The sequence below is a fragment of the Giraffa tippelskirchi genome, chromosome 11 (genome assembly GCF_054371585.1).
Source record: "Giraffa tippelskirchi isolate mGirTip1 chromosome 11, T2T-mGirTip1v1.2.pri, whole genome shotgun sequence".
In the NCBI taxonomy this organism is placed as follows: Eukaryota; Metazoa; Chordata; class Mammalia; order Artiodactyla; family Giraffidae; genus Giraffa; species Giraffa tippelskirchi.
The window spans coordinates 77313712-77336468 of NC_137285.1; the positions used below are offsets into that span (position 1 = coordinate 77313712).

Below are 22757 nucleotides of genomic sequence, written 5' to 3' on the forward strand. Positions count from 1 at the left end.
GCCACACCACTTATGAGAAGAAGGAGCCTGGTCTGAGAGCAGCATGGTCCTCGGAGCTCAGGCCCTGGCTGAACCCAGGCCTCCCCAGGGCTGTGGGCTGGGCCGTGTGGGTGTCATTGTGCCTGCACATGGCCTAAGGGGGGTGGTCGAGCAGTCAGAAACCCAGAGATTCCCTTGGGAAGTTTTGAGGAAGGGACCTCAGCACGAACCCCAGGAAATGATGTCACCTGCCGGCAACAGAACCCAACAGAACCCGCAATCCGGGTATCCAGGCCTCCAGAGCGGAGAGGAGCCCCCAGCCGGATCACTTGCTGCCAAGATGTTCTGCTGTTTGCCCCTGCCCAGAGGCCGGGGCCTCAGGAGAGCTCACAGGCAGTGTGAGTGGGCACCCTGTCGACGTTGGCTCAGGACACCCCCGAGAGGCCTCTGGCCCTTTGCCCGGAGAAACAGAAAGGTAACACGGGGAGCCCCAGGCCGGGCCAGGCCACCTCTCCCATGCCACCCGGAAACACCGGGTCCTTTGCCTGTGTGTGGGGATGCGGGTTTCTCGGGCTGTGTCTCCCTCAAGGAAGCCCAGGCGGATGTGGGGTCAGAAGCCTGTGGACAAGTTGTGCCCACACCCCAGGGGAGAGCAGGCTGGGCGGGATGGGGAGAGTGTGGGCAGCGCCGACCGGCCAGGCTGACCTCACACCCTCAGATGGGTCTCTTTCCTCCCGGGTGGGGATCTGAGCAGACACACGTCTCTGACCCTTCTGGGAAGAGAAGTTCGAGCAGGCAGAAGCAGCGGCTCCACTGGCCAGGCCCAGCTCGGAAAACTCCCAGCATGGCTGGCTGACGGTCACTGTCGTTGCAGAGCTTCCCACGTGATGAGGCCGAGGACGGGGACACCCCATCCAGCTCCCAGAGGGAGGGGTCGGAGCACCACCCGCCCGCCCGTGAGGCCCAGTGCAGGCTCCAGGTCAGCGTGCCCACGGAGGCATCAGCCCCACCGGGGGAGACGCGGAGGTGGGGAAGGCCTGCTGCCGAGACACCGCCCAGGATACAGCCGGCGGCCCAGTCTGAGGCTTCCACGGAGCTCAGCACACCCGGCTCCGACCCAGAGTCCAGAGAACCCCGGCCTCTGAGGCACCAGGAGGACCTGGAGCCCAGCACGCCACAGCACAGAGGTGAGGACGCTGGGGCTGGTGCACGGGAGTGTGTGGGGAGGGGTGCTGAGCTACACAGGGACGAGTCCTCGAAAGCTGCTGCTGGGCCTGCAGCAAGCGCTGGCCTCACACCCCCCGCCCCCCATCTTGCACACTTCAGTCCCAAAAGACATCTGACGCTGGGTATTCTTTGGGAACCTCTTGGAAGGTTTCTGTCCCGGGGTACGCACATGCCAAGGCTGGCCTGTGGGCAAACTTTGCTTCTCCCCCAGCTCTAGCACTGGCCTCCAACTGGAACCAGGCTCCACTTCCCAGACCTGTCCCCACACAGGTGGTGGCTCCAGGTGCAGGACCCAGGGATCCACCGAGGGCAGATGGAGAAGCGAGACTTGCCCTCGCAGAGACACCAGGCCAGCTGGGTACTGGCCAGCACACCGGGCAGATCGGATCTCCGTGCCTGCAGGACCCCCAGCCCCAGGCACTGATGTCCCACCCCCTCAGCGAGAACCTCCACCTCCACGTGCACCTCTACCTGCTCGGGCTTTGGCAAGAGAACCCGAGGCAGAGGAAGAGTCACCGCCTCGGCAGGGAGAGCCTGCCCTGGCTCCCGCGCAACACCCAGACGCCCACGATGACTCACCCAGCCCTGCAGGGAGAAAGAGCCCCCGCTCTGGACAGAGACCCAGAGCCCTTACCGGAAACACCACGTCCAGGGGAGCGGTCGGCTCTGCAGCCTCCATCCCTGTCTGCTCACCGTGGATGCCGGCAACTCGGTCTGCCCCCAGGGGACATGGAGTTCCTTTCCCCTGAACTGCTTTGCATGTGGTTTGTTTCCACCTTTCTGGTGATGTTTTATTTTTTGTATGGTTTCCTGGATTTTTGTTGGTTAAGTTGGGATTAGTAAACTGTTTCATCATTGTTGCAATCTGGGAACACTGTTGTGTAACTCTGGTGATACTGTGTTACCATCACCACTTTGTAGTTTCAGACCCGTTCCATCTTTATGCCCCACCCCCCAACAAAGCCTGGATTCAAGGCAAGCACGCCCTGTTCATCCCTCCCCCCGATCCTGAACACAATTTCATCTTTTCTTTCTGCATTCCTTCCTATATTCTTGGTGTCCCCAATCAGTGACTCTCAGCGAAATGACTGAAGGAGTGTTTTTCGGACTCTCCACCTACTGTAAGACTCCATTGGAGAGTTCTCATTTTTATGTCATTTGAACTAGCCTTTGATAGCTGAAAGGACGGTGTACGTCCTTTCAAGATACCATGTGCCAAACGAAGCCCTTTTGGCAACTGCCATCATTATCTCCAGGCAGGCATTGCTGTTTGAAGGGTGACATCTCAGCCAGAAGGCAGAGGCTGAGCTCCTCTTGTTGCACCAGCTCCCAAAAGAAGCCAAGAAAGGGAGCTGGAACAACAAACCACCCCCATGCCCAGGAAAGCGTTCTTCATGACAGAAGGCTAGAAAATGACCCAACATCCTTGTGGCCCAGAACCACTCTAGAAAATCACTGTTCCATAAAAAAGAGAAACACATGGGAAGTTCCAAGGAGAGGCAATGCCCATGGCCAGTGTACTTGAGAGACGGCCTGACCGCTCCGGGGAAGACACGCACCGACGGAACCCCTTGGGAAACAGCAGTGATAGTCCTCACCGTCGTAAGGGTTTCCTCTGGGGACAACCTGCCCTGGGCACCACACGAGGGAGCAGACCGGCTTCTCTTCCTCTGCCCCCACACCATTCACTCATGAAGGCAGCTCAGGTGTTCTCATGCCCTGCCTGCCTGCCTGCCTGGCTCATCCGTGAGCTGTGACCACCTCCAGGCTAGGACTCCACCTTTTCCTCTCTGTGTACCGTGAATCTGCACACAGTGGGCTTTCAGAACCTTAGGAGACTTGAGCCATTCCCGCTCGAGCCAGAACCCTCCCCAGGAAGGAAAACAGCTGTGGAGTCATTTTGGCCCCAGCACTGGTTCCGAAAGCCTGGCGGCTCCTACAGCCTCTACGGTGTGAAGAGGGAGGTCCCTTTTGACAGAGCTTTCCGGCTCTCAGATCTAAGCTGTTGTTTCACTGTCAGCTGTGTCTCTTCCGTTGCAGCCAGGTGGGCCACGCTGCTCCAAAGGAGCTCACAAGCTGAGTTTCAAGGGAGGACAGGGATGGCTACAACGTGCTGCAAACTGAGTGAGGGTCCCCACAATCCTCAGCAAAGGTCTGTGGTGTGCAAGTGGGGAGTAGAGGGCCCCCAAGTTCCAAAGGAAGGGAGGTAGTCGGGAGCTAAAGCCCTTGGCTGCTGTGGTAGCAGCTGCAGATGGCAGCCCGTCCACAGTGCACTTCAAATGAGGTCATATGAGCGGGACTCTGGAAATGGCTCCGAAATCGAGAGAAAGGGGTCAGGGTATGTGGGAATCCGGCGGGGGTGGGGGGTGGATGAAGGAAGGTGTCCCTCCTCTCTCCAGTGCAATTTGGTTTGGTGAGTCTCAAAGCTACCAGATGGCACTTCCCAAGTCAGGCCCCCGCAGGAATCAGGGTGGGCTGCCTGCCTCGGGCCCTGCCACAGGGACAAGCCACACCAGTGGCCTCCCTGAGCTCCAATGGCCGGATCTGGGGGGTTCTGTCTGGGTGCACACCTCCTTGCTGTGGCCAAGTTCCCCCCTTCTCTGAGCACCAGCTTCATCCTCTCGAATGAGGACATCAATTGCTACCTTGGCACGTTACTCTCTTCATCCTGTGAAGACTCATTAGGCTTATCCTACAATTACTAGCTGGCCCGAAGAGATATCTCCTGAATCCAGCTTAAGCTGGAGTCTCCCAGGCTCATCTGGCATGTCTTCCCTGAAGTCTGCCAAAACCCACACCCTTGCATTTCCAGGGACTCGCCTTAGCCAGCTGGGCAGAAAACCCAGCATGCTTCAAACAAGCTGACAGACAAGCGGGAGAGGACTCACGGGCAGACGGCTTCCCTCAGGTCTCGGGTGGAGCTCTGGGACCACAGCAGCAACGGGCCATCCCAGCCCCTGGGCTCAGCAGCGCCCTCATTCTCAGGCCGGCGGCTCTGCCCTGAGGGGAGCAGGAACGTCACCAACTGCCGCAGGCGGACCTCAAGCCCCTCCCACTGCTGGAGCCTGACCTCCCCCGGCCCCACCCCTTCCCCTACCCCAGCAGGACGAGAGCTCGTCTTCCCCTGGCTTCCAACGTGAGGCCCGGCCCTGGGCCCCGATTGGGCACTGCCCCAGCCCGGAGCCAATCACAGTGGCCAGGGAGGTGGAACGCACCGATTGGCCAGGGCCAGGTCATGTGACCATACTCCCCAGGAAACTCAAAGATTACCAAGGTTCTCTAAGAAACCAATGAACAAAATTATCCACTAAAGGCAAACCATAATTTTTAATGAGGCCAATGTCACAGAAAAAAAAAATGCTCCACAATAAACTGCTCAAGGAAGCTACTAAATAAACTTTCAGAAAAGTTTAGTAGTTTTTTTTTTTTTTTTTAAATAGGGTGACGGAGAGCTATACCTTTCCCATCTATGTGAATTTAGGTTTAAACTAGATTTCCCTTGGCTATTATATAAGACAAAAAAACCCACATCACCCACTTTCACTCCCCCCCACCCCCAAAATGTGTTTTAATCTATTGAATTTTTGTGTCCTCAGTTGTGTCTGATTCACGGCAACTCACCAACTCTACACAGCCAGGCTCTTCCGTCCATGGAATTCAGGGCAATTTTTTCTGTCCCAGTAAATGCCCACCCTGGGTGATCCAAAGGCAAGGGCTCCGAGGCTCCTGAGAGACTAACTCCTTTCAGCTGAGCACAGAGCTGGCTCCTCACTGGGATGCCTGTGGCCTGGGGCTCCCAGAGGGGAGAGCAGCACTCGCCCCACCGTGTGGTCACTGCTGGAAGTGCAGGCTGCTCCTCACTCCCCCTTGACAGTGTCCCTGAGGGCAGAACAGTGTGAATCGAATCAAGGTGGAAATGCAAACTCCAATGCAACCAACCTTCCCACAAGATCTCCAAAACCACTCAGGAACAGGGAATTGGAAACTGCAGGGGATGACATGAATGGAGATGGAGACTTGACACCTTACACCGAGTTCACTTCCAGTTATCCCTAGACAAACTTTCCATGAAAACTTGTCACAAATCTAGAAGAACAATGAGCAGAAACCGGACACGTGCTTTGAGTCTTCACACACAAAACTAAAAGGCAGTCCACAAAAAAAAACCCAGAGAATACAGTGGACTTTGCAAAATCAAAGATATCTACTGTGGGAAAGACCTCATTACAAAAGCAAAAGACAGGTCATACATCGCGAGACGAATGAGTGGAAACACAAAGCTTATCAAGGATGTGTCTCCAAACAGACAAAGAACGCCAACACAACAAGCCTGTGAAAACTAGGGAAAGGTCTGAAGGGACACCAGACGGAGGAAGACACACACAGAGTATCCCGGATGATGTCCAGCACTGAGGGCCTGAAGAAACAACAGTCTAGTTGCACCCCCTCAGGCCTGTGTGACCGTGGATGAGGCCTCTGTTTCCCGGTGGCTCTGAGACATGGACAGGGAGGAAGGGGAAGAGAAGTCACTTGCATTTCTAATACTCACAGCAAAGTCTTCCAATGAGAAGGGAATTATCACCCCCACTGACAATGCCATTCACTGAAGTGATATCCACGAGTCCATCTACCCCAGAAGGGAAGGATGGACCTGTTCTCACAAAACGGCGAGAGATGGAAGGAGGAAGATCAAGCCCACACCAATCACTGGAAAGAGAAGCTGTGCTCAGGGCTTGAAAGAATTCCTACTGGGAAAATCATGTCACAGCCCCACATGGCAATCCACAGCTTCCATGCTATTCCTCCCAAAATGCCAATGCATTTTCGCACCGAACAAAGAATTGCAAAAGGGGTACGGAAACAGAAAAGAGCCTACATTGTCAATACAATCCGACGAAAAAGCCCCGATACGGACATCCAAGGTTGTGTGAAAGGAAATTAGACGACCAAACTAGGATCCTCAGGAGAGTATCGGAGAAGGCAATGGCGACCCACTCCAGTACTCTTGCCTGGAAAATGTCCTGGACGGAGGAGCCTGGTAGGCTACAGGCCATGGGGTCTTGCAGAGTCAGACACGACTGAAGTGACTTAGCCGCAGCAGCAGCAGCAGGACAGTATGCTATTGGGAATACAACAACACACACAGATCCAGATCGATGGAATAAAGTTGAGGGTCCAGAAACAAACCCCAGCATCCATGGTCAACTCATCTCTGACACAGACGGTGAGAATATCCAAATGGGAACAAGAAAGCCTCTTCAATCAATGTCCATGGGAAAACCAGACAGCTACATCTGAAGAACGCTATTGGGTTTGATCTCATACCACCTCAATATCGGGGAAAAACCTCACCCTAAAGACTGATGTCATGAGATAGCTAGAAAGAAGCGTAGGTCAAAGGCTCCTTAACATCAGAGTCTCCTTGCCATTTGCTGGGCGGAGGTCGAAATGGGTCTCTTCAAGTAAGGGAAAGAGGTAAACGAAGTACACCACTGGGTTTCCATCCAATGGAACCTATTCACAACAGAGAGGCTAAGCATTCACAAATGCAAAAGATAGGAAACGGAACACGAGAGACTCCTTGCAAGTGGTGTATCTGAGAAGGGGTTCATATGGAAAGAGACGAAGAATGCACAGCACTCAGATTCCAAGAAACACCACCACCACCCTTGACCCTTCCCCCATGACCAACTCTGACCTAAAGCCTTTCTCTCCCTCTAACCTATCCCTAAAACATAACCCTCATCTAATCATATACATGTGCATCCCTAGCATCCATCCATCCATCCACACACGAGAGAGAAAGAGGAAGACACAGACGGAATTGAGAAAGGAAAAGAGAGGGACACAGCCAGAGAGAGACACGGAACCAAAGAGAGGAAAGGAGTCGATGGTCCAGACTATTCCTCAATCTGTCTCGAAGGTAGAAGCAATGACAGCGCCCTTCCACCCCAGAAGGGGGAAAAGGACGGAAGGTTTGGAGAGGAAAAGACAAGAACGCAGGGAGCCGTTAGAAGCTCAGCCACCCGCAGAAGCCGAGCTGGGACCCTTGAACAGAATCTCAATGGAAACAGAGGACCAGAAAGTTGGCTACTCTTTTCTATAAGAGAGGGAGACCTTCGAGTCTTCCTTTCGGTCCTCCAACTTGGATGCGGGGTCTCAAAACAGTCAGGAGGGGGAGTGCCTTTTCCTGGGTTCCACGGCGCATCCAGGCCTCGTTCTGCCCCATTCTGTGCTGTGTCAGCCCTGGATGGAATCTTTCTTTCTGAAGTCTCAGCGCACGAGCTCCACGTGATATCGGCCCCAGGTGGAAAGGCATGGAGCTGCTCGTAGGCCGACAGACCTAGGAAGCAGATGGGAGAATGACCCCCACTCTGCAGATGGAGAGACTGGGGCAACCCTGAGGGGCATATGCTTGTCCAGGGCCACACCACTTATGAGAAGAAGGAGCCTGGTCTGAGAGCAGCATGGTCCTCGGAGCTCAGGCCCTGGCTGAACCCAGGCCTCCCCAGGGCTGTGGGCTGGGCCGTGTGGGTGTCATTGTGCCTGCACATGGCCTAAGGGGGGTGGTCGAGCAGTCAGAAACCCAGAGATTCCCTTGGGAAGTTTTGAGGAAGGGACCTCAGCACGAACCCCAGGAAATGATGTCACCTGCCGGCAACAGAACCCAACAGAACCCGCAATCCGGGTATCCAGGCCTCCAGAGCGGAGAGGAGCCCCCAGCCAGATCACTTGCTGCCAAGATGTTCTGCTGTTTGCCCCTGCCCAGAGGCCGGGGCCTCAGGAGAGCTCACAGGCAGTGTGCGTGGGCACCCTGTCGACGTTGGCTCAGGACACCCCCGAGAGGCCTCTGGCCCTTTGCCCGGAGAAACAGAAAGGTAACACGGGGAGCCCCAGGCCGGGCCAGGCCACCTCTCCCATGCCACCCGGAAACACCGGGTCCTTTGCCTGTGTGTGGGGATGCGGGTTTCTCGGGCTGTGTCTCCCTCAAGGAAGCCCAGGCGGATGTGGGGTCAGAAGCCTGTGGACAAGTTGTGCCCACACCCCAGGGGAGAGCAGGCTGGGCGGGATGGGGAGAGTGTGGGCAGCGCCGACCGGCCAGGCTGACCTCACACCCTCAGATGGGTCTCTTTCCTCCCGGGTGGGGATCTGAGCAGACACACGTCTCTGACCCTTCTGGGAAGAGAAGTTCGAGCAGGCAGAAGCAGCGGCTCCACTGGCCAGGCCCAGCTCGGAAAACTCCCAGCATGGCTGGCTGACGGTCACTGTCGTTGCAGAGCTTCCCACGTGATGAGGCCGAGGACGGGGACACCCCATCCAGCTCCCAGAGGGAGGGGTCGGAGCACCACCCGCCCGCCCGTGAGGCCCAGTGCAGGCTCCAGGTCAGCGTGCCCACGGAGGCATCAGCCCCACCGGGGGAGACGCGGAGGTGGGGAAGGCCTGCTGCCGAGACACCGCCCAGGATACAGCCGGCGGCCCAGTCTGAGGCTTCCACGGAGCTCAGCACACCCGGCTCCGACCCAGAGTCCAGAGAACCCCGGCCTCTGAGGCACCAGGAGGACCTGGAGCCCAGCACGCCACAGCACAGAGGTGAGGACGCTGGGGCTGGTGCACGGGAGTGTGTGGGGAGGGGTGCTGAGCTACACAGGGACGAGTCCTCGAAAGCTGCTGCTGGGCCTGCAGCAAGCGCTGGCCTCACACCCCCCGCCCCCCATCTTGCACACTTCAGTCCCAAAAGACATCTGACGCTGGGTATTCTTTGGGAACCTCTTGGAAGGTTTCTGTCCCGGGGTACGCACATGCCAAGGCTGGCCTGTGGGCAAACTTTGCTTCTCCCCCAGCTCTAGCACTGGCCTCCAACTGGAACCAGGCTCCACTTCCCAGACCTGTCCCCACACAGGTGGTGGCTCCAGGTGCAGGACCCAGGGATCCACCGAGGGCAGATGGAGAAGCGAGACTTGCCCTCGCAGAGACACCAGGCCAGCTGGGTACTGGCCAGCACACCGGGCAGATCGGATCTCCGTGCCTGCAGGACCCCCAGCCCCAGGCACTGATGTCCCACCCCCTCAGCGAGAACCTCCACCTCCACGTGCACCTCTACCTGCTCGGGCTTTGGCAAGAGAACCCGAGGCAGAGGAAGAGTCACCGCCTCGGCAGGGAGAGCCTGCCCTGGCTCCCGTGCAACACCCAGACGCCCACGATGACTCACCCAGCCCTGCAGGGAGAAAGAGCCCCCGCTCTGGACAGAGACCCAGAGCCCTTACCGGAAACACCACGTCCAGGGGAGCGGTCGGCTCTGCAGCCTCCATCCCTGTCTGCTCACCGTGGATGCCGGCAACTCGGTCTGCCCCCAGGGGACATGGAGTTCCTTTCCCCTGAACTGCTTTGCATGTGGTTTGTTTCCACCTTTCTGGTGATGTTTTATTTTTTGTATGGTTTCCTGGATTTTTGTTGGTTAAGTTGGGATTAGTAAACTTTTTCATCATTGTTGCAATCTGGGAACACTGTTGTGTAACTCTGGTGATACTGTGTTACCATCACCACTTTGTAGTTTCAGACCCGTTCCATCTTTATGCCCCACCCCCCAACAAAGCCTGGATTCAAGGCAAGCACGCCCTGTTCATCCCTCCCCCCGATCCTGAACACAATTTCATCTTTTCTTTCTGCATTCCTTCCTATATTCTTGGTGTCCCCAATCAGTGACTCTCAGCGAAATGACTGAAGGAGTGTTTTTCGGACTCTCCACCTACTGTAAGACTCCATTGGAGAGTTCTCATTTTTATGTCATTTGAACTAGCCTTTGATAGCTGAAAGGACGGTGTACGTCCTTTCAAGATACCATGTGCCAAACGAAGCCCTTTTGGCAACTGCCATCATTATCTCCAGGCAGGCATTGCTGTTTGAAGGGTGACATCTCAGCCAGAAGGCAGAGGCTGAGCTCCTCTTGTTGCACCAGCTCCCAAAAGAAGCCAAGAAAGGGAGCTGGAACAACAAACCACCCCCATGCCCAGGAAAGCGTTCTTCATGACAGAAGGCTAGAAAATGACCCAACATCCTTGTGGCCCAGAACCACTCTAGAAAATCACTGTTCCATAAAAAAGAGAAACACATGGGAAGTTCCAAGGAGAGGCAATGCCCATGGCCAGTGTACTTGAGAGACGGCCTGACCGCTCCGGGGAAGACACGCACCGACGGAACCCCTTGGGAAACAGCAGTGATAGTCCTCACCATCGTAAGGGTTTCCTCTGGGGACAACCTGCCCTGGGCACCACACGAGGGAGCAGACCGGCTTCTCTTCCTCTGCCCCCACACCATTCACTCATGAAGGCAGCTCAGGTGTTCTCATGCCCTGCCTGCCTGCCTGCCTGGCTCATCCGTGAGCTGTGACCACCTCCAGGCTAGGACTCCACCTTTTCCTCTCTGTGTACCGTGAATCTGCACACAGTGGGCTTTCAGAACCTTAGGAGACTTGAGCCATTCCCGCTCGAGCCAGAACCCTCCCCAGGAAGGAAAACAGCTGTGGAGTCATTTTGGCCCCAGCACTGGTTCCGAAAGCCTGGCGGCTCCTACAGCCTCTACGGTGTGAAGAGGGAGGTCCCTTTTGACAGAGCTTTCCGGCTCTCAGATCTAAGCTGTTGTTTCACTGTCAGCTGTGTCTCTTCCGTTGCAGCCAGGTGGGCCACGCTGCTCCAAAGGAGCTCACAAGCTGAGTTTCAAGGGAGGACAGGGATGGCTACAACGTGCTGCAAACTGAGTGAGGGTCCCCACAATCCTCAGCAAAGGTCTGTGGTGTGCAAGTGGGGAGTAGAGGGCCCCCAAGTTCCAAAGGAAGGGAGGTAGTCGGGAGCTAAAGCCCTTGGCTGCTGTGGTAGCAGCTGCAGATGGCAGCCCGTCCACAGTGCACTTCAAATGAGGTCATATGAGCGGGACTCTGGAAATGGCTCCGAAATCGAGAGAAAGGGGTCAGGGTATGTGGGAATCCGGCGGGGGTGGGGGGTGGATGAAGGAAGGTGTCCCTCCTCTCTCCAGTGCAATTTGGTTTGGTGAGTCTCAAAGCTACCAGATGGCACTTCCCAAGTCAGGCCCCCGCAGGAATCAGGGTGGGCTGCCTGCCTCGGGCCCTGCCACAGGGACAAGCCACACCAGTGGCCTCCCTGAGCTCCAATGGCCGGATCTGGGGGGTTCTGTCTGGGTGCACACCTCCTTGCTGTGGCCAAGTTCCCCCCTTCTCTGAGCACCAGCTTCATCCTCTCGAATGAGGACATCAATTGCTACCTTGGCACGTTACTCTCTTCATCCTGTGAAGACTCATTAGGCTTATCCTACAATTACTAGCTGGCCCGAAGAGATATCTCCTGAATCCAGCTTAAGCTGGAGTCTCCCAGGCTCATCTGGCATGTCTTCCCTGAAGTCTGCCAAAACCCACACCCTTGCATTTCCAGGGACTCCCCTTAGCCAGCTGGGCAGAAAACCCAGCATGCTTCAAACAAGCTGACAGACAAGCGGGAGAGGACTCACGGGCAGACGGCTTCCCTCAGGTCTCGGGTGGAGCTCTGGGACCACAGCAGCAACGGGCCATCCCAGCCCCTGGGCTCAGCAGCGCCCTCATTCTCAGGCCGGCGGCTCTGCCCTGAGGGGAGCAGGAACGTCACCAACTGCCGCAGGCGGACCTCAAGCCCCTCCCACTGCTGGAGCCTGACCTCCCCCGGCCCCACCCCTTCCCCTACCCCAGCAGGACGAGAGCTCGTCTTCCCCTGGCTTCCAACGTGAGGCCCGGCCCTGGGCCCCGATTGGGCACTGCCCCAGCCCGGAGCCAATCACAGTGGCCAGGGAGGTGGAACGCACCGATTGGCCAGGGCCAGGTCATGTGACCATACTCCCCAGGAAACTCAAAGATTACCAAGGTTCTCTAAGAAACCAATGAACAAAATTATCCACTAAAGGCAAACCATAATTTTTAATGAGGCCAATGTCACAGAAAAAAAAAAATGCTCCACAATAAACTGCTCAAGGAAGCTACTAAATAAACTTTCAGAAAAGTTTAGTAGTTTTTTTTTTTTTTTAAATAGGGTGACGGAGAGCTATACCTTTCCCATCTATGTGAATTTAGGTTTAAACTAGATTTCCCTTGGCTATTATATAAGACAAAAAAACCCACATCACCCACTTTCACTCCCCCCCACCCCCAAAATGTGTTTTAATCTATTGAATTTTTGTGTCCTCAGTTGTGTCTGATTCACGGCAACTCACCAACTCTACACAGCCAGGCTCTTCCGTCCATGGAATTCAGGGCAATTTTTTCTGTCCCAGTAAATGCCCACCCTGGGTGATCCAAAGGCAAGGGCTCCGAGGCTCCTGAGAGACTAACTCCTTTCAGCTGAGCACAGAGCTGGCTCCTCACTGGGATGCCTGTGGCCTGGGGCTCCCAGAGGGGAGAGCAGCACTCGCCCCACCGTGTGGTCACTGCTGGAAGTGCAGGCTGCTCCTCACTCCCCCTTGACAGTGTCCCTGAGGGCAGAACAGTGTGAATCGAATCAAGGTGGAAATGCAAACTCCAATGCAACCAACCTTCCCACAAGATCTCCAAAACCACTCAGGAACAGGGAATTGGAAACTGCAGGGGATGACATGAATGGAGATGGAGACTTGACACCTTACACCGAGTTCACTTCCAGTTATCCCTAGACAAACTTTCCATGAAAACTTGTCACAAATCTAGAAGAACAATGAGCAGAAACCGGACACGTGCTTTGAGTCTTCACACACAAAACTAAAAGGCAGTCCACAAAAAAAACCCAGAGAATACAGTGGACTTTGCAAAATCAAAGATATCTACTGTGGGAAAGACCTCATTACAAAAGCAAAAGACAGGTCATACATCGCGAGACGAATGAGTGGAAACACAAAGCTTATCAAGGATGTGTCTCCAAACAGACAAAGAACGCCAACACAACAAGCCTGTGAAAACTAGGGAAAGGTCTGAAGGGACACCAGACGGAGGAAGACACACACAGAGTATCCCGGATGATGTCCAGCACTGAGGGCCTGAAGAAACAACAGTCTAGTTGCACCCCCTCAGGCCTGTGTGACCGTGGATGAGGCCTCTGTTTCCCGGTGGCTCTGAGACATGGACAGGGAGGAAGGGGAAGAGAAGTCACTTGCATTTCTAATACTCACAGCAAAGTCTTCCAATGAGAAGGGAATTATCACCCCCACTGACAATGCCATTCACTGAAGTGATATCCACGAGTCCATCTACCCCAGAAGGGAAGGATGGACCTGTTCTCACAAAACGGCGAGAGATGGAAGGAGGAAGATCAAGCCCACACCAATCACTGGAAAGAGAAGCTGTGCTCAGGGCTTGAAAGAATTCCTACTGGGAAAATCATGTCACAGCCCCACATGGCAATCCACAGCTTCCATGCTATTCCTCCCAAAATGCCAATGCATTTTCGCACCGAACAAAGAATTGCAAAAGGGGTACGGAAACAGAAAAGAGCCTACATTGTCAATACAATCCGACGAAAAAGCCCCGATACGGACATCCAAGGTTGTGTGAAAGGAAATTAGACGACCAAACTAGGATCCTCAGGAGAGTATCGGAGAAGGCAATGGCGACCCACTCCAGTACTCTTGCCTGGAAAATGTCCTGGACGGAGGAGCCTGGTAGGCTACAGGCCATGGGGTCTTGCAGAGTCAGACACGACTGAAGTGACTTAGCCGCAGCAGCAGCAGCAGGACAGTATGCTATTGGGAATACAACAACACACACAGATCCAGATCGATGGAATAAAGTTGAGGGTCCAGAAACAAACCCCAGCATCCATGGTCAACTCATCTCTGACACAGACGGTGAGAATATCCAAATGGGAACAAGAAAGCCTCTTCAATCAATGTCCATGGGAAAACCAGACAGCTACATCTGAAGAACGCTATTGGGTTTGATCTCATACCACCTCAATATCGGGGAAAAACCTCACCCTAAAGACTGATGTCATGAGATAGCTAGAAAGAAGCGTAGGTCAAAGGCTCCTTAACATCAGAGTCTCCTTGCCATTTGCTGGGCGGAGGTCGAAATGGGTCTCTTCAAGTAAGGGAAAGAGGTAAACGAAGTACACCACTGGGTTTCCATCCAATGGAACCTATTCACAACAGAGAGGCTAAGCATTCACAAATGCAAAAGATAGGAAACGGAACACGAGAGACTCCTTGCAAGTGGTGTATCTGAGAAGGGGTTCATATGGAAAGAGACGAAGAATGCACAGCACTCAGATTCCAAGAAACACCACCACCACCCTTGACCCTTCCCCCATGACCAACTCTGACCTAAAGCCTTTCTCTCCCTCTAACCTATCCCTAAAACATAACCCTCATCTAATCATATACATGTGCATCCCTAGCATCCATCCATCCATCCACACACGAGAGAGAAAGAGGAAGACACAGACGGAATTGAGAAAGGAAAAGAGAGGGACACAGCCAGAGAGAGACACGGAACCAAAGAGAGGAAAGGAGTCGATGGTCCAGACTATTCCTCAATCTGTCTCGAAGGTAGAAGCAATGACAGCGCCCTTCCACCCCAGAAGGGGGAAAAGGACGGAAGGTTTGGAGAGGAAAAGACAAGAACGCAGGGAGCCATTAGAAGCTCAGCCACCCGCAGAAGCCGAGCTGGGACCCTTGAACAGAATCTCAATGGAAACAGAGGACCAGAAAGTTGGCTACTCTTTTCTATAAGAGAGGGAGACCTTCGAGTCTTCCTTTCGGTCCTCCAACTTGGATGCGGGGTCTCAAAACAGTCAGGAGGGGGAGTGCCTTTTCCTGGGTTCCACGGCGCATCCAGGCCTCGTTCTGCCCCATTCTGTGCTGTGTCAGCCCTGGATGGAATCTTTCTTTCTGAAGTCTCAGCGCACGAGCTCCACGTGATATCGGCCCCAGGTGGAAAGGCATGGAGCTGCTCGTAGGCCGACAGACCTAGGAAGCAGATGGGAGAATGACCCCCACTCTGCAGATGGAGAGACTGGGGCAACCCTGAGGGGCATATGCTTGTCCAGGGCCACACCACTTATGAGAAGAAGGAGCCTGGTCTGAGAGCAGCATGGTCCTCGGAGCTCAGGCCCTGGCTGAACCCAGGCCTCCCCAGGGCTGTGGGCTGGGCCGTGTGGGTGTCATTGTGCCTGCACATGGCCTAAGGGGGGTGGTCGAGCAGTCAGAAACCCAGAGATTCCCTTGGGAAGTTTTGAGGAAGGGACCTCAGCACGAACCCCAGGAAATGATGTCACCTGCCGGCAACAGAACCCAACAGAACCCGCAATCCGGGTATCCAGGCCTCCAGAGCGGAGAGGAGCCCCCAGCCGGATCACTTGCTGCCAAGATGTTCTGCTGTTTGCCCCTGCCCAGAGGCCGGGGCCTCAGGAGAGCTCACAGGCAGTGTGCGTGGGCACCCTGTCGACGTTGGCTCAGGACACCCCCGAGAGGCCTCTGGCCCTTTGCCCGGAGAAACAGAAAGGTAACACGGGGAGCCCCAGGCCGGGCCAGGCCACCTCTCCCATGCCACCCGGAAACACCGGGTCCTTTGCCTGTGTGTGGGGATGCGGGTTTCTCGGGCTGTGTCTCCCTCAAGGAAGCCCAGGCGGATGTGGGGTCAGAAGCCTGTGGACAAGTTGTGCCCACACCCCAGGGGAGAGCAGGCTGGGCGGGATGGGGAGAGTGTGGGCAGCGCCGACCGGCCAGGCTGACCTCACACCCTCAGATGGGTCTCTTTCCTCCCGGGTGGGGATCTGAGCAGACACACGTCTCTGACCCTTCTGGGAAGAGAAGTTCGAGCAGGCAGAAGCAGCGGCTCCACTGGCCAGGCCCAGCTCGGAAAACTCCCAGCATGGCTGGCTGACGGTCACTGTCGTTGCAGAGCTTCCCACGTGATGAGGCCGAGGACGGGGACACCCCATCCAGCTCCCAGAGGGAGGGGTCGGAGCACCACCCGCCCGCCCGTGAGGCCCAGTGCAGGCTCCAGGTCAGCGTGCCCACGGAGGCATCAGCCCCACCGGGGGAGACGCGGAGGTGGGGAAGGCCTGCTGCCGAGACACCGCCCAGGATACAGCCGGCGGCCCAGTCTGAGGCTTCCACGGAGCTCAGCACACCCGGCTCCGACCCAGAGTCCAGAGAACCCCGGCCTCTGAGGCACCAGGAGGACCTGGAGCCCAGCACGCCACAGCACAGAGGTGAGGACGCTGGGGCTGGTGCACGGGAGTGTGTGGGGAGGGGTGCTGAGCTACACAGGGACGAGTCCTCGAAAGCTGCTGCTGGGCCTGCAGCAAGCGCTGGCCTCACACCCCCCGCCCCCCATCTTGCACACTTCAGTCCCAAAAGACATCTGACGCTGGGTATTCTTTGGGAACCTCTTGGAAGGTTTCTGTCCCGGGGTACGCACATGCCAAGGCTGGCCTGTGGGCAAACTTTGCTTCTCCCCCAGCTCTAGCACTGGCCTCCAACTGGAACCAGGCTCCACTTCCCAGACCTGTCCCCACACAGGTGGTGGCTCCAGGTGCAGGACCCAGGGATCCACCGAGGGCAGATGGAGAAGCGAGACTTGCCCTCGCAGAGACACCAGGCCAGCTGGGTACTGGCCAGCACACCGGGCAGATCGGATCTCCGTGCCTGCAGGACCCCCAGCCCCAGGCACTGATGTCCCACCCCCTCAGCGAGAACCTCCACCTCCACGTGCACCTCTACCTGCTCGGGCTTTGGCAAGAGAACCCGAGGCAGAGGAAGAGTCACCGCCTCGGCAGGGAGAGCCTGCCCTGGCTCCCGCGCAACACCCAGACGCCCACGATGACTCACCCAGCCCTGCAGGGAGAAAGAGCCCCCGCTCTGGACAGAGACCCAGAGCCCTTACCGGAAACACCACGTCCAGGGGAGCGGTCGGCTCTGCAGCCTCCATCCCTGTCTGCTCACCGTGGATGCCGGCAACTCGGTCTGCCCCCAGGGGACATGGAGTTCCTTTCCCCTGAACTGCTTTGCATGTGGTTTGTTTCCACCTTTCTGGTGATGTTTTATTTTTTGTATGGTTTCCTGGATTTTTGTTGGTTAAGTTGGGATTAGTAAACTGTTTCATCATTGTTGCAATCTGGGAACACTGTTGTGTAACTCTGGTGATACTGTGTTACCATCACCACTTTGTAGTTTCAGACCCGTTCCATCTTTATGCCCCACCCCCCAACAAAGCCTGGATTCAAGGCAAGCACGCCCTGTTCATCCCTCCCCCCGATCCTGAACACAATTTCATCTTTTCTTTCTGCATTCCTTCCTATATTCTTGGTGTCCCCAATCAGTGACTCTCAGCGAAATGACTGAAGGAGTGTTTTTCGGACTCTCCACCTACTGTAAGACTCCATTGGAGAGTTCTCATTTTTATGTCATTTGAACTAGCCTTTGATAGCTGAAAGGACGGTGTACGTCCTTTCAAGATACCATGTGCCAAACGAAGCCCTTTTGGCAACTGCCATCATTATCTCCAGGCAGGCATTGCTGTTTGAAGGGTGACATCTCAGCCAGAAGGCAGAGGCTGAGCTCCTCTTGTTGCACCAGCTCCCAAAAGAAGCCAAGAAAGGGAGCTGGAACAACAAACCACCCCCATGCCCAGGAAAGCGTTCTTCATGACAGAAGGCTAGAAAATGACCCAACATCCTTGTGGCCCAGAACCACTCTAGAAAATCACTGTTCCATAAAAAAGAGAAACACATGGGAAGTTCCAAGGAGAGGCAATGCCCATGGCCAGTGTACTTGAGAGACGGCCTGACCGCTCCGGGGAAGACACGCACCGACGGAACCCCTTGGGAAACAGCAGTGATAGTCCTCACCGTCGTAAGGGTTTCCTCTGGGGACAACCTGCCCTGGGCACCACACGAGGGAGCAGACCGGCTTCTCTTCCTCTGCCCCCACACCATTCACTCATGAAGGCAGCTCAGGTGTTCTCATGCCCTGCCTGCCTGCCTGCCTGGCTCATCCGTGAGCTGTGACCACCTCCAGGCTAGGACTCCACCTTTTCCTCTCTGTGTACCGTGAATCTGCACACAGTGGGCTTTCAGAACCTTAGGAGACTTGAGCCATTCCCGCTCGAGCCAGAACCCTCCCCAGGAAGGAAAACAGCTGTGGAGTCATTTTGGCCCCAGCACTGGTTCCGAAAGCCTGGCGGCTCCTACAGCCTCTACGGTGTGAAGAGGGAGGTCCCTTTTGACAGAGCTTTCCGGCTCTCAGATCTAAGCTGTTGTTTCACTGTCAGCTGTGTCTCTTCCGTTGCAGCCAGGTGGGCCACGCTGCTCCAAAGGAGCTCACAAGCTGAGTTTCAAGGGAGGACAGGGATGGCTACAACGTGCTGCAAACTGAGTGAGGGTCCCCACAATCCTCAGCAAAGGTCTGTGGTGTGCAAGTGGGGAGTAGAGGGCCCCCAAGTTCCAAAGGAAGGGAGGTAGTCGGGAGCTAAAGCCCTTGGCTGCTGTGGTAGCAGCTGCAGATGGCAGCCCGTCCACAGTGCACTTCAAATGAGGTCATATGAGCGGGACTCTGGAAATGGCTCCGAAATCGAGAGAAAGGGGTCAGGGTATGTGGGAATCCGGCGGGGGTGGGGGGTGGATGAAGGAAGGTGTCCCTCCTCTCTCCAGTGCAATTTGGTTTGGTGAGTCTCAAAGCTACCAGATGGCACTTCCCAAGTCAGGCCCCCGCAGGAATCAGGGTGGGCTGCCTGCCTCGGGCCCTGCCACAGGGACAAGCCACACCAGTGGCCTCCCTGAGCTCCAATGGCCGGATCTGGGGGGTTCTGTCTGGGTGCACACCTCCTTGCTGTGGCCAAGTTCCCCCCTTCTCTGAGCACCAGCTTCATCCTCTCGAATGAGGACATCAATTGCTACCTTGGCACGTTACTCTCTTCATCCTGTGAAGACTCATTAGGCTTATCCTACAATTACTAGCTGGCCCGAAGAGATATCTCCTGAATCCAGCTTAAGCTGGAGTCTCCCAGGCTCATCTGGCATGTCTTCCCTGAAGTCTGCCAAAACCCACACCCTTGCATTTCCAGGGACTCCCCTTAGCCAGCTGGGCAGAAAACCCAGCATGCTTCAAACAAGCTGACAGACAAGCGGGAGAGGACTCACGGGCAGACGGCTTCCCTCAGGTCTCGGGTGGAGCTCTGGGACCACAGCAGCAACGGGCCATCCCAGCCCCTGGGCTCAGCAGCGCCCTCATTCTCAGGCCGGCGGCTCTGCCCTGAGGGGAGCAGGAACGTCACCAACTGCCGCAGGCGGACCTCAAGCCCCTCCCACTGCTGGAGCCTGACCTCCCCCGGCCCCACCCCTTCCCCTACCCCAGCAGGACGAGAGCTCGTCTTCCCCTGGCTTCCAACGTGAGGCCCGGCCCTGGGCCCCGATTGGGCACTGCCCCAGCCCGGAGCCAATCACAGTGGCCAGGGAGGTGGAACGCACCGATTGGCCAGGGCCAGGTCATGTGACCATACTCCCCAGGAAACTCAAAGATTACCAAGGTTCTCTAAGAAACCAATGAACAAAATTATCCACTAAAGGCAAACCATAATTTTTAATGAGGCCAATGTCACAGAAAAAAAAAATGCTCCACAATAAACTGCTCAAGGAAGCTACTAAATAAACTTTCAGAAAAGTTTAGTAGTTTTTTTTTTTTTTTTTAAATAGGGTGACGGAGAGCTATACCTTTCCCATCTATGTGAATTTAGGTTTAAACTAGATTTCCCTTGGCTATTATATAAGACAAAAAAACCCACATCACCCACTTTCACTCCCCCCCACCCCCAAAATGTGTTTTAATCTATTGAATTTTTGTGTCCTCAGTTGTGTCTGATTCACGGCAACTCACCAACTCTACACAGCCAGGCTCTTCCGTCCATGGAATTCAGGGCAATTTTTTCTGTCCCAGTAAATGCCCACCCTGGGTGATCCAAAGGCAAGGGCTCCGAGGCTCCTGAGAGACTAACTCCTTTCAGCTGAGCACAGAGCTGGCTCCTCACTGGGATGCCTGTGGCCTGGGGCTCCCAGAGGGGAGAGCAGCACTCGCCCCACCGTGTGGTCACTGCTGGAAGTGCAGGCTGCTCCTCACTCCCCCTTGACAGTGTCCCTGAGGGCAGAACAGTGTGAATCGAATCAAGGTGGAAATGCAAACTCCAATGCAACCAACCTTCCCACAAGATCTCCAAAACCACTCAGGAACAGGGAATTGGAAACTGCAGGGGATGACATGAATGGAGATGGAGACTTGACACCTTACACCGAGTTCACTTCCAGTTATCCCTAGACAAACTTTCCATGAAAACTTGTCACAAATCTAGAAGAACAATGAGCAGAAACCGGACACGTGCTTTGAGTCTTCACACACAAAACTAAAAGGCAGTCCACAAAAAAAACCCAGAGAATACAGTGGACTTTGCAAAATCAAAGATATCTACTGTGGGAAAGACCTCATTACAAAAGCAAAAGACAGGTCATACATCGCGAGACGAATGAGTGGAAACACAAAGCTTATCAAGGATGTGTCTCCAAACAGACAAAGAACGCCAACACAACAAGCCTGTGAAAACTAGGGAAAGGTCTGAAGGGACACCAGACGGAGGAAGACACACACAGAGTATCCCGGATGATGTCCAGCACTGAGGGCCTGAAGAAACAACAGTCTAGTTGCACCCCCTCAGGCCTGTGTGACCGTGGATGAGGCCTCTGTTTCCCGGTGGCTCTGAGACATGGACAGGGAGGAAGGGGAAGAGAAGTCACTTGCATTTCTAATACTCACAGCAAAGTCTTCCAATGAGAAGGGAATTATCACCCCCACTGACAATGCCATTCACTGAAGTGATATCCACGAGTCCATCTACCCCAGAAGGGAAGGATGGACCTGTTCTCACAAAACGGCGAGAGATGGAAGGAGGAAGATCAAGCCCACACCAATCACTGGAAAGAGAAGCTGTGCTCAGGGCTTGAAAGAATTCCTATAGGGAAAATCATGTCACAGCCCCACATGGCAATCCACAGCTTCCATGCTATTCCTCCCAAAATGCCAATGCATTTTCGCACCGAACAAAGAATTGCAAAAGGGGTACGGAAACAGAAAAGAGCCTACATTGTCAATACAATCCGACGAAAAAGCCCCGATACGGACATCCAAGGTTGTGTGAAAGGAAATTAGACGACCAAACTAGGATCCTCAGGAGAGTATCGGAGAAGGCAATGGCGACCCACTCCAGTACTCTTGCCTGGAAAATGTCCTGGACGGAGGAGCCTGGTAGGCTACAGGCCATGGGGTCTTGCAGAGTCAGACACGACTGAAGTGACTTAGCCGCAGCAGCAGCAGCAGGACAGTATGCTATTGGGAATACAACAACACACACAGATCCAGATCGATGGAATAAAGTTGAGGGTCCAGAAACAAACCCCAGCATCCATGGTCAACTCATCTCTGACACAGACGGTGAGACTATCCAAATGGGAACAAGAAAGCCTCTTCAATCAATGTCCATGGGAAAACCAGACAGCTACATCTGAAGAACGCTATTGGGTTTGATCTCATACCACCTCAATATCGGGGAAAAACCTCACCCTAAAGACTGATGTCATGAGATAGCTAGAAAGAAGCGTAGGTCAAAGGCTCCTTAACATCAGAGTCTCCTTGCCATTTGCTGGGCGGAGGTCGAAATGGGTCTCTTCAAGTAAGGGAAAGAGGTAAACGAAGTACACCACTGGGTTTCCATCCAATGGAACCTATTCACAACAGAGAGGCTAAGCATTCACAAATGCAAAAGATAGGAAACGGAACACGAGAGACTCCTTGCAAGTGGTGTATCTGAGAAGGGGTTCATATGGAAAGAGACGAAGAATGCACAGCACTCAGATTCCAAGAAACACCACCACCACCCTTGACCCTTCCCCCATGACCAACTCTGACCTAAAGCCTTTCTCTCCCTCTAACCTATCCCTAAAACATAACCCTCATCTAATCATATACATGTGCATCCCTAGCATCCATCCATCCATCCACACACGAGAGAGAAAGAGGAAGACACAGACGGAATTGAGAAAGGAAAAGAGAGGGACACAGCCAGAGAGAGACACGGAACCAAAGAGAGGAAAGGAGTCGATGGTCCAGACTATTCCTCAATCTGTCTCGAAGGTAGAAGCAATGACAGCGCCCTTCCACCCCAGAAGGGGGAAAAGGACGGAAGGTTTGGAGAGGAAAAGACAAGAACGCAGGGAGCCATTAGAAGCTCAGCCACCCGCAGAAGCCGAGCTGGGACCCTTGAACAGAATCTCAATGGAAACAGAGGACCAGAAAGTTGGCTACTCTTTTCTATAAGAGAGGGAGACCTTCGAGTCTTCCTTTCGGTCCTCCAACTTGGATGCGGGGTCTCAAAACAGTCAGGAGGGGGAGTGCCTTTTCCTGGGTTCCACGGCGCATCCAGGCCTCGTTCTGCCCCATTCTGTGCTGTGTCAGCCCTGGATGGAATCTTTCTTTCTGAAGTCTCAGCGCACGAGCTCCACGTG

The 22757-nt window shown here is 54.7% G+C and overlaps 2 protein-coding genes and 1 long non-coding RNA gene across 4 annotated transcripts in view; 2 read left to right on the forward strand and 1 right to left on the reverse strand.

Moving 5' to 3' along the window:
* LOC145527610 (uncharacterized) overlaps positions 1–19464 on the reverse strand; it is a 47973-nt gene extending 28509 nt beyond the window's left edge. The window contains exons 1-7 of the long non-coding RNA XR_014069772.1: positions 19353–19464; positions 14952–15177; positions 12457–12714; positions 11725–11836; positions 7324–7549; positions 4828–5085; positions 4095–4206 (exon numbers count right to left, since the gene is read on the reverse strand). This is a non-coding gene — a long non-coding RNA (uncharacterized LOC145527610). The remainder of the gene's footprint in view (positions 1–4094; positions 4207–4827; positions 5086–7323; positions 7550–11724; positions 11837–12456; positions 12715–14951; positions 15178–19352) is intronic.
* LOC145527587 (uncharacterized) lies at positions 258–9700 on the forward strand. Of its 2 annotated transcripts, XM_081545701.1 has the most exons (3): positions 285–454; positions 8484–8796; positions 9107–9700. In XM_081545701.1, the coding sequence occupies exons 1-3, from the start codon at positions 320–322 to the stop codon at positions 9583–9585; spliced, it is 927 nt and encodes a 308-aa protein (XP_081401827.1). In that variant the 5' UTR covers positions 285–319; the 3' UTR covers positions 9586–9700. The 2 variants fall into 2 exon arrangements, 1 of the variants encoding a protein (XP_081401827.1); XR_014069767.1 differs by lacking the exons at positions 8484–8796; positions 9107–9700 and adding an exon at positions 854–2070 and having other exon boundaries at positions 258–454.
* LOC145527504 (uncharacterized) lies at positions 15536–17328 on the forward strand. Its single transcript, XM_081545591.1, has 3 exons — positions 15536–15712; positions 16112–16424; positions 16676–17328. Exons 1-3 carry the CDS (start codon positions 15578–15580, stop codon positions 17302–17304), a joined length of 1077 nt encoding a protein of 358 aa, XP_081401717.1. The 5' UTR covers positions 15536–15577; the 3' UTR covers positions 17305–17328.
* Positions 19465–22757: the final 3293 nt, after the last annotated feature.

Coding starts and splice junctions, on each gene's coding strand:
- LOC145527587 (XM_081545701.1), top strand. CDS start 320: ATGTTCTGCTGTTTGCCCCTGCCCAGAGGCCGGGGCCTCAGGAGAGCT. Junction 455..8,483: donor TTGCCCGGAGAAACAGAAAG/GTAACACGGGGA, acceptor CTGTCGTTGCAG/AGCTTCCCACGTGATGAGGC. Junction 8,797..9,106: donor CAGCACGCCACAGCACAGAG/GTGAGGACGCTG, acceptor GTCCCCACACAG/GTGGTGGCTCCAGGTGCAGG.
- LOC145527504 (XM_081545591.1), top strand. CDS start 15,578: ATGTTCTGCTGTTTGCCCCTGCCCAGAGGCCGGGGCCTCAGGAGAGCT. Junction 15,713..16,111: donor TTGCCCGGAGAAACAGAAAG/GTAACACGGGGA, acceptor CTGTCGTTGCAG/AGCTTCCCACGTGATGAGGC. Junction 16,425..16,675: donor CAGCACGCCACAGCACAGAG/GTGAGGACGCTG, acceptor CTTCTCCCCCAG/CTCTAGCACTGGCCTCCAAC.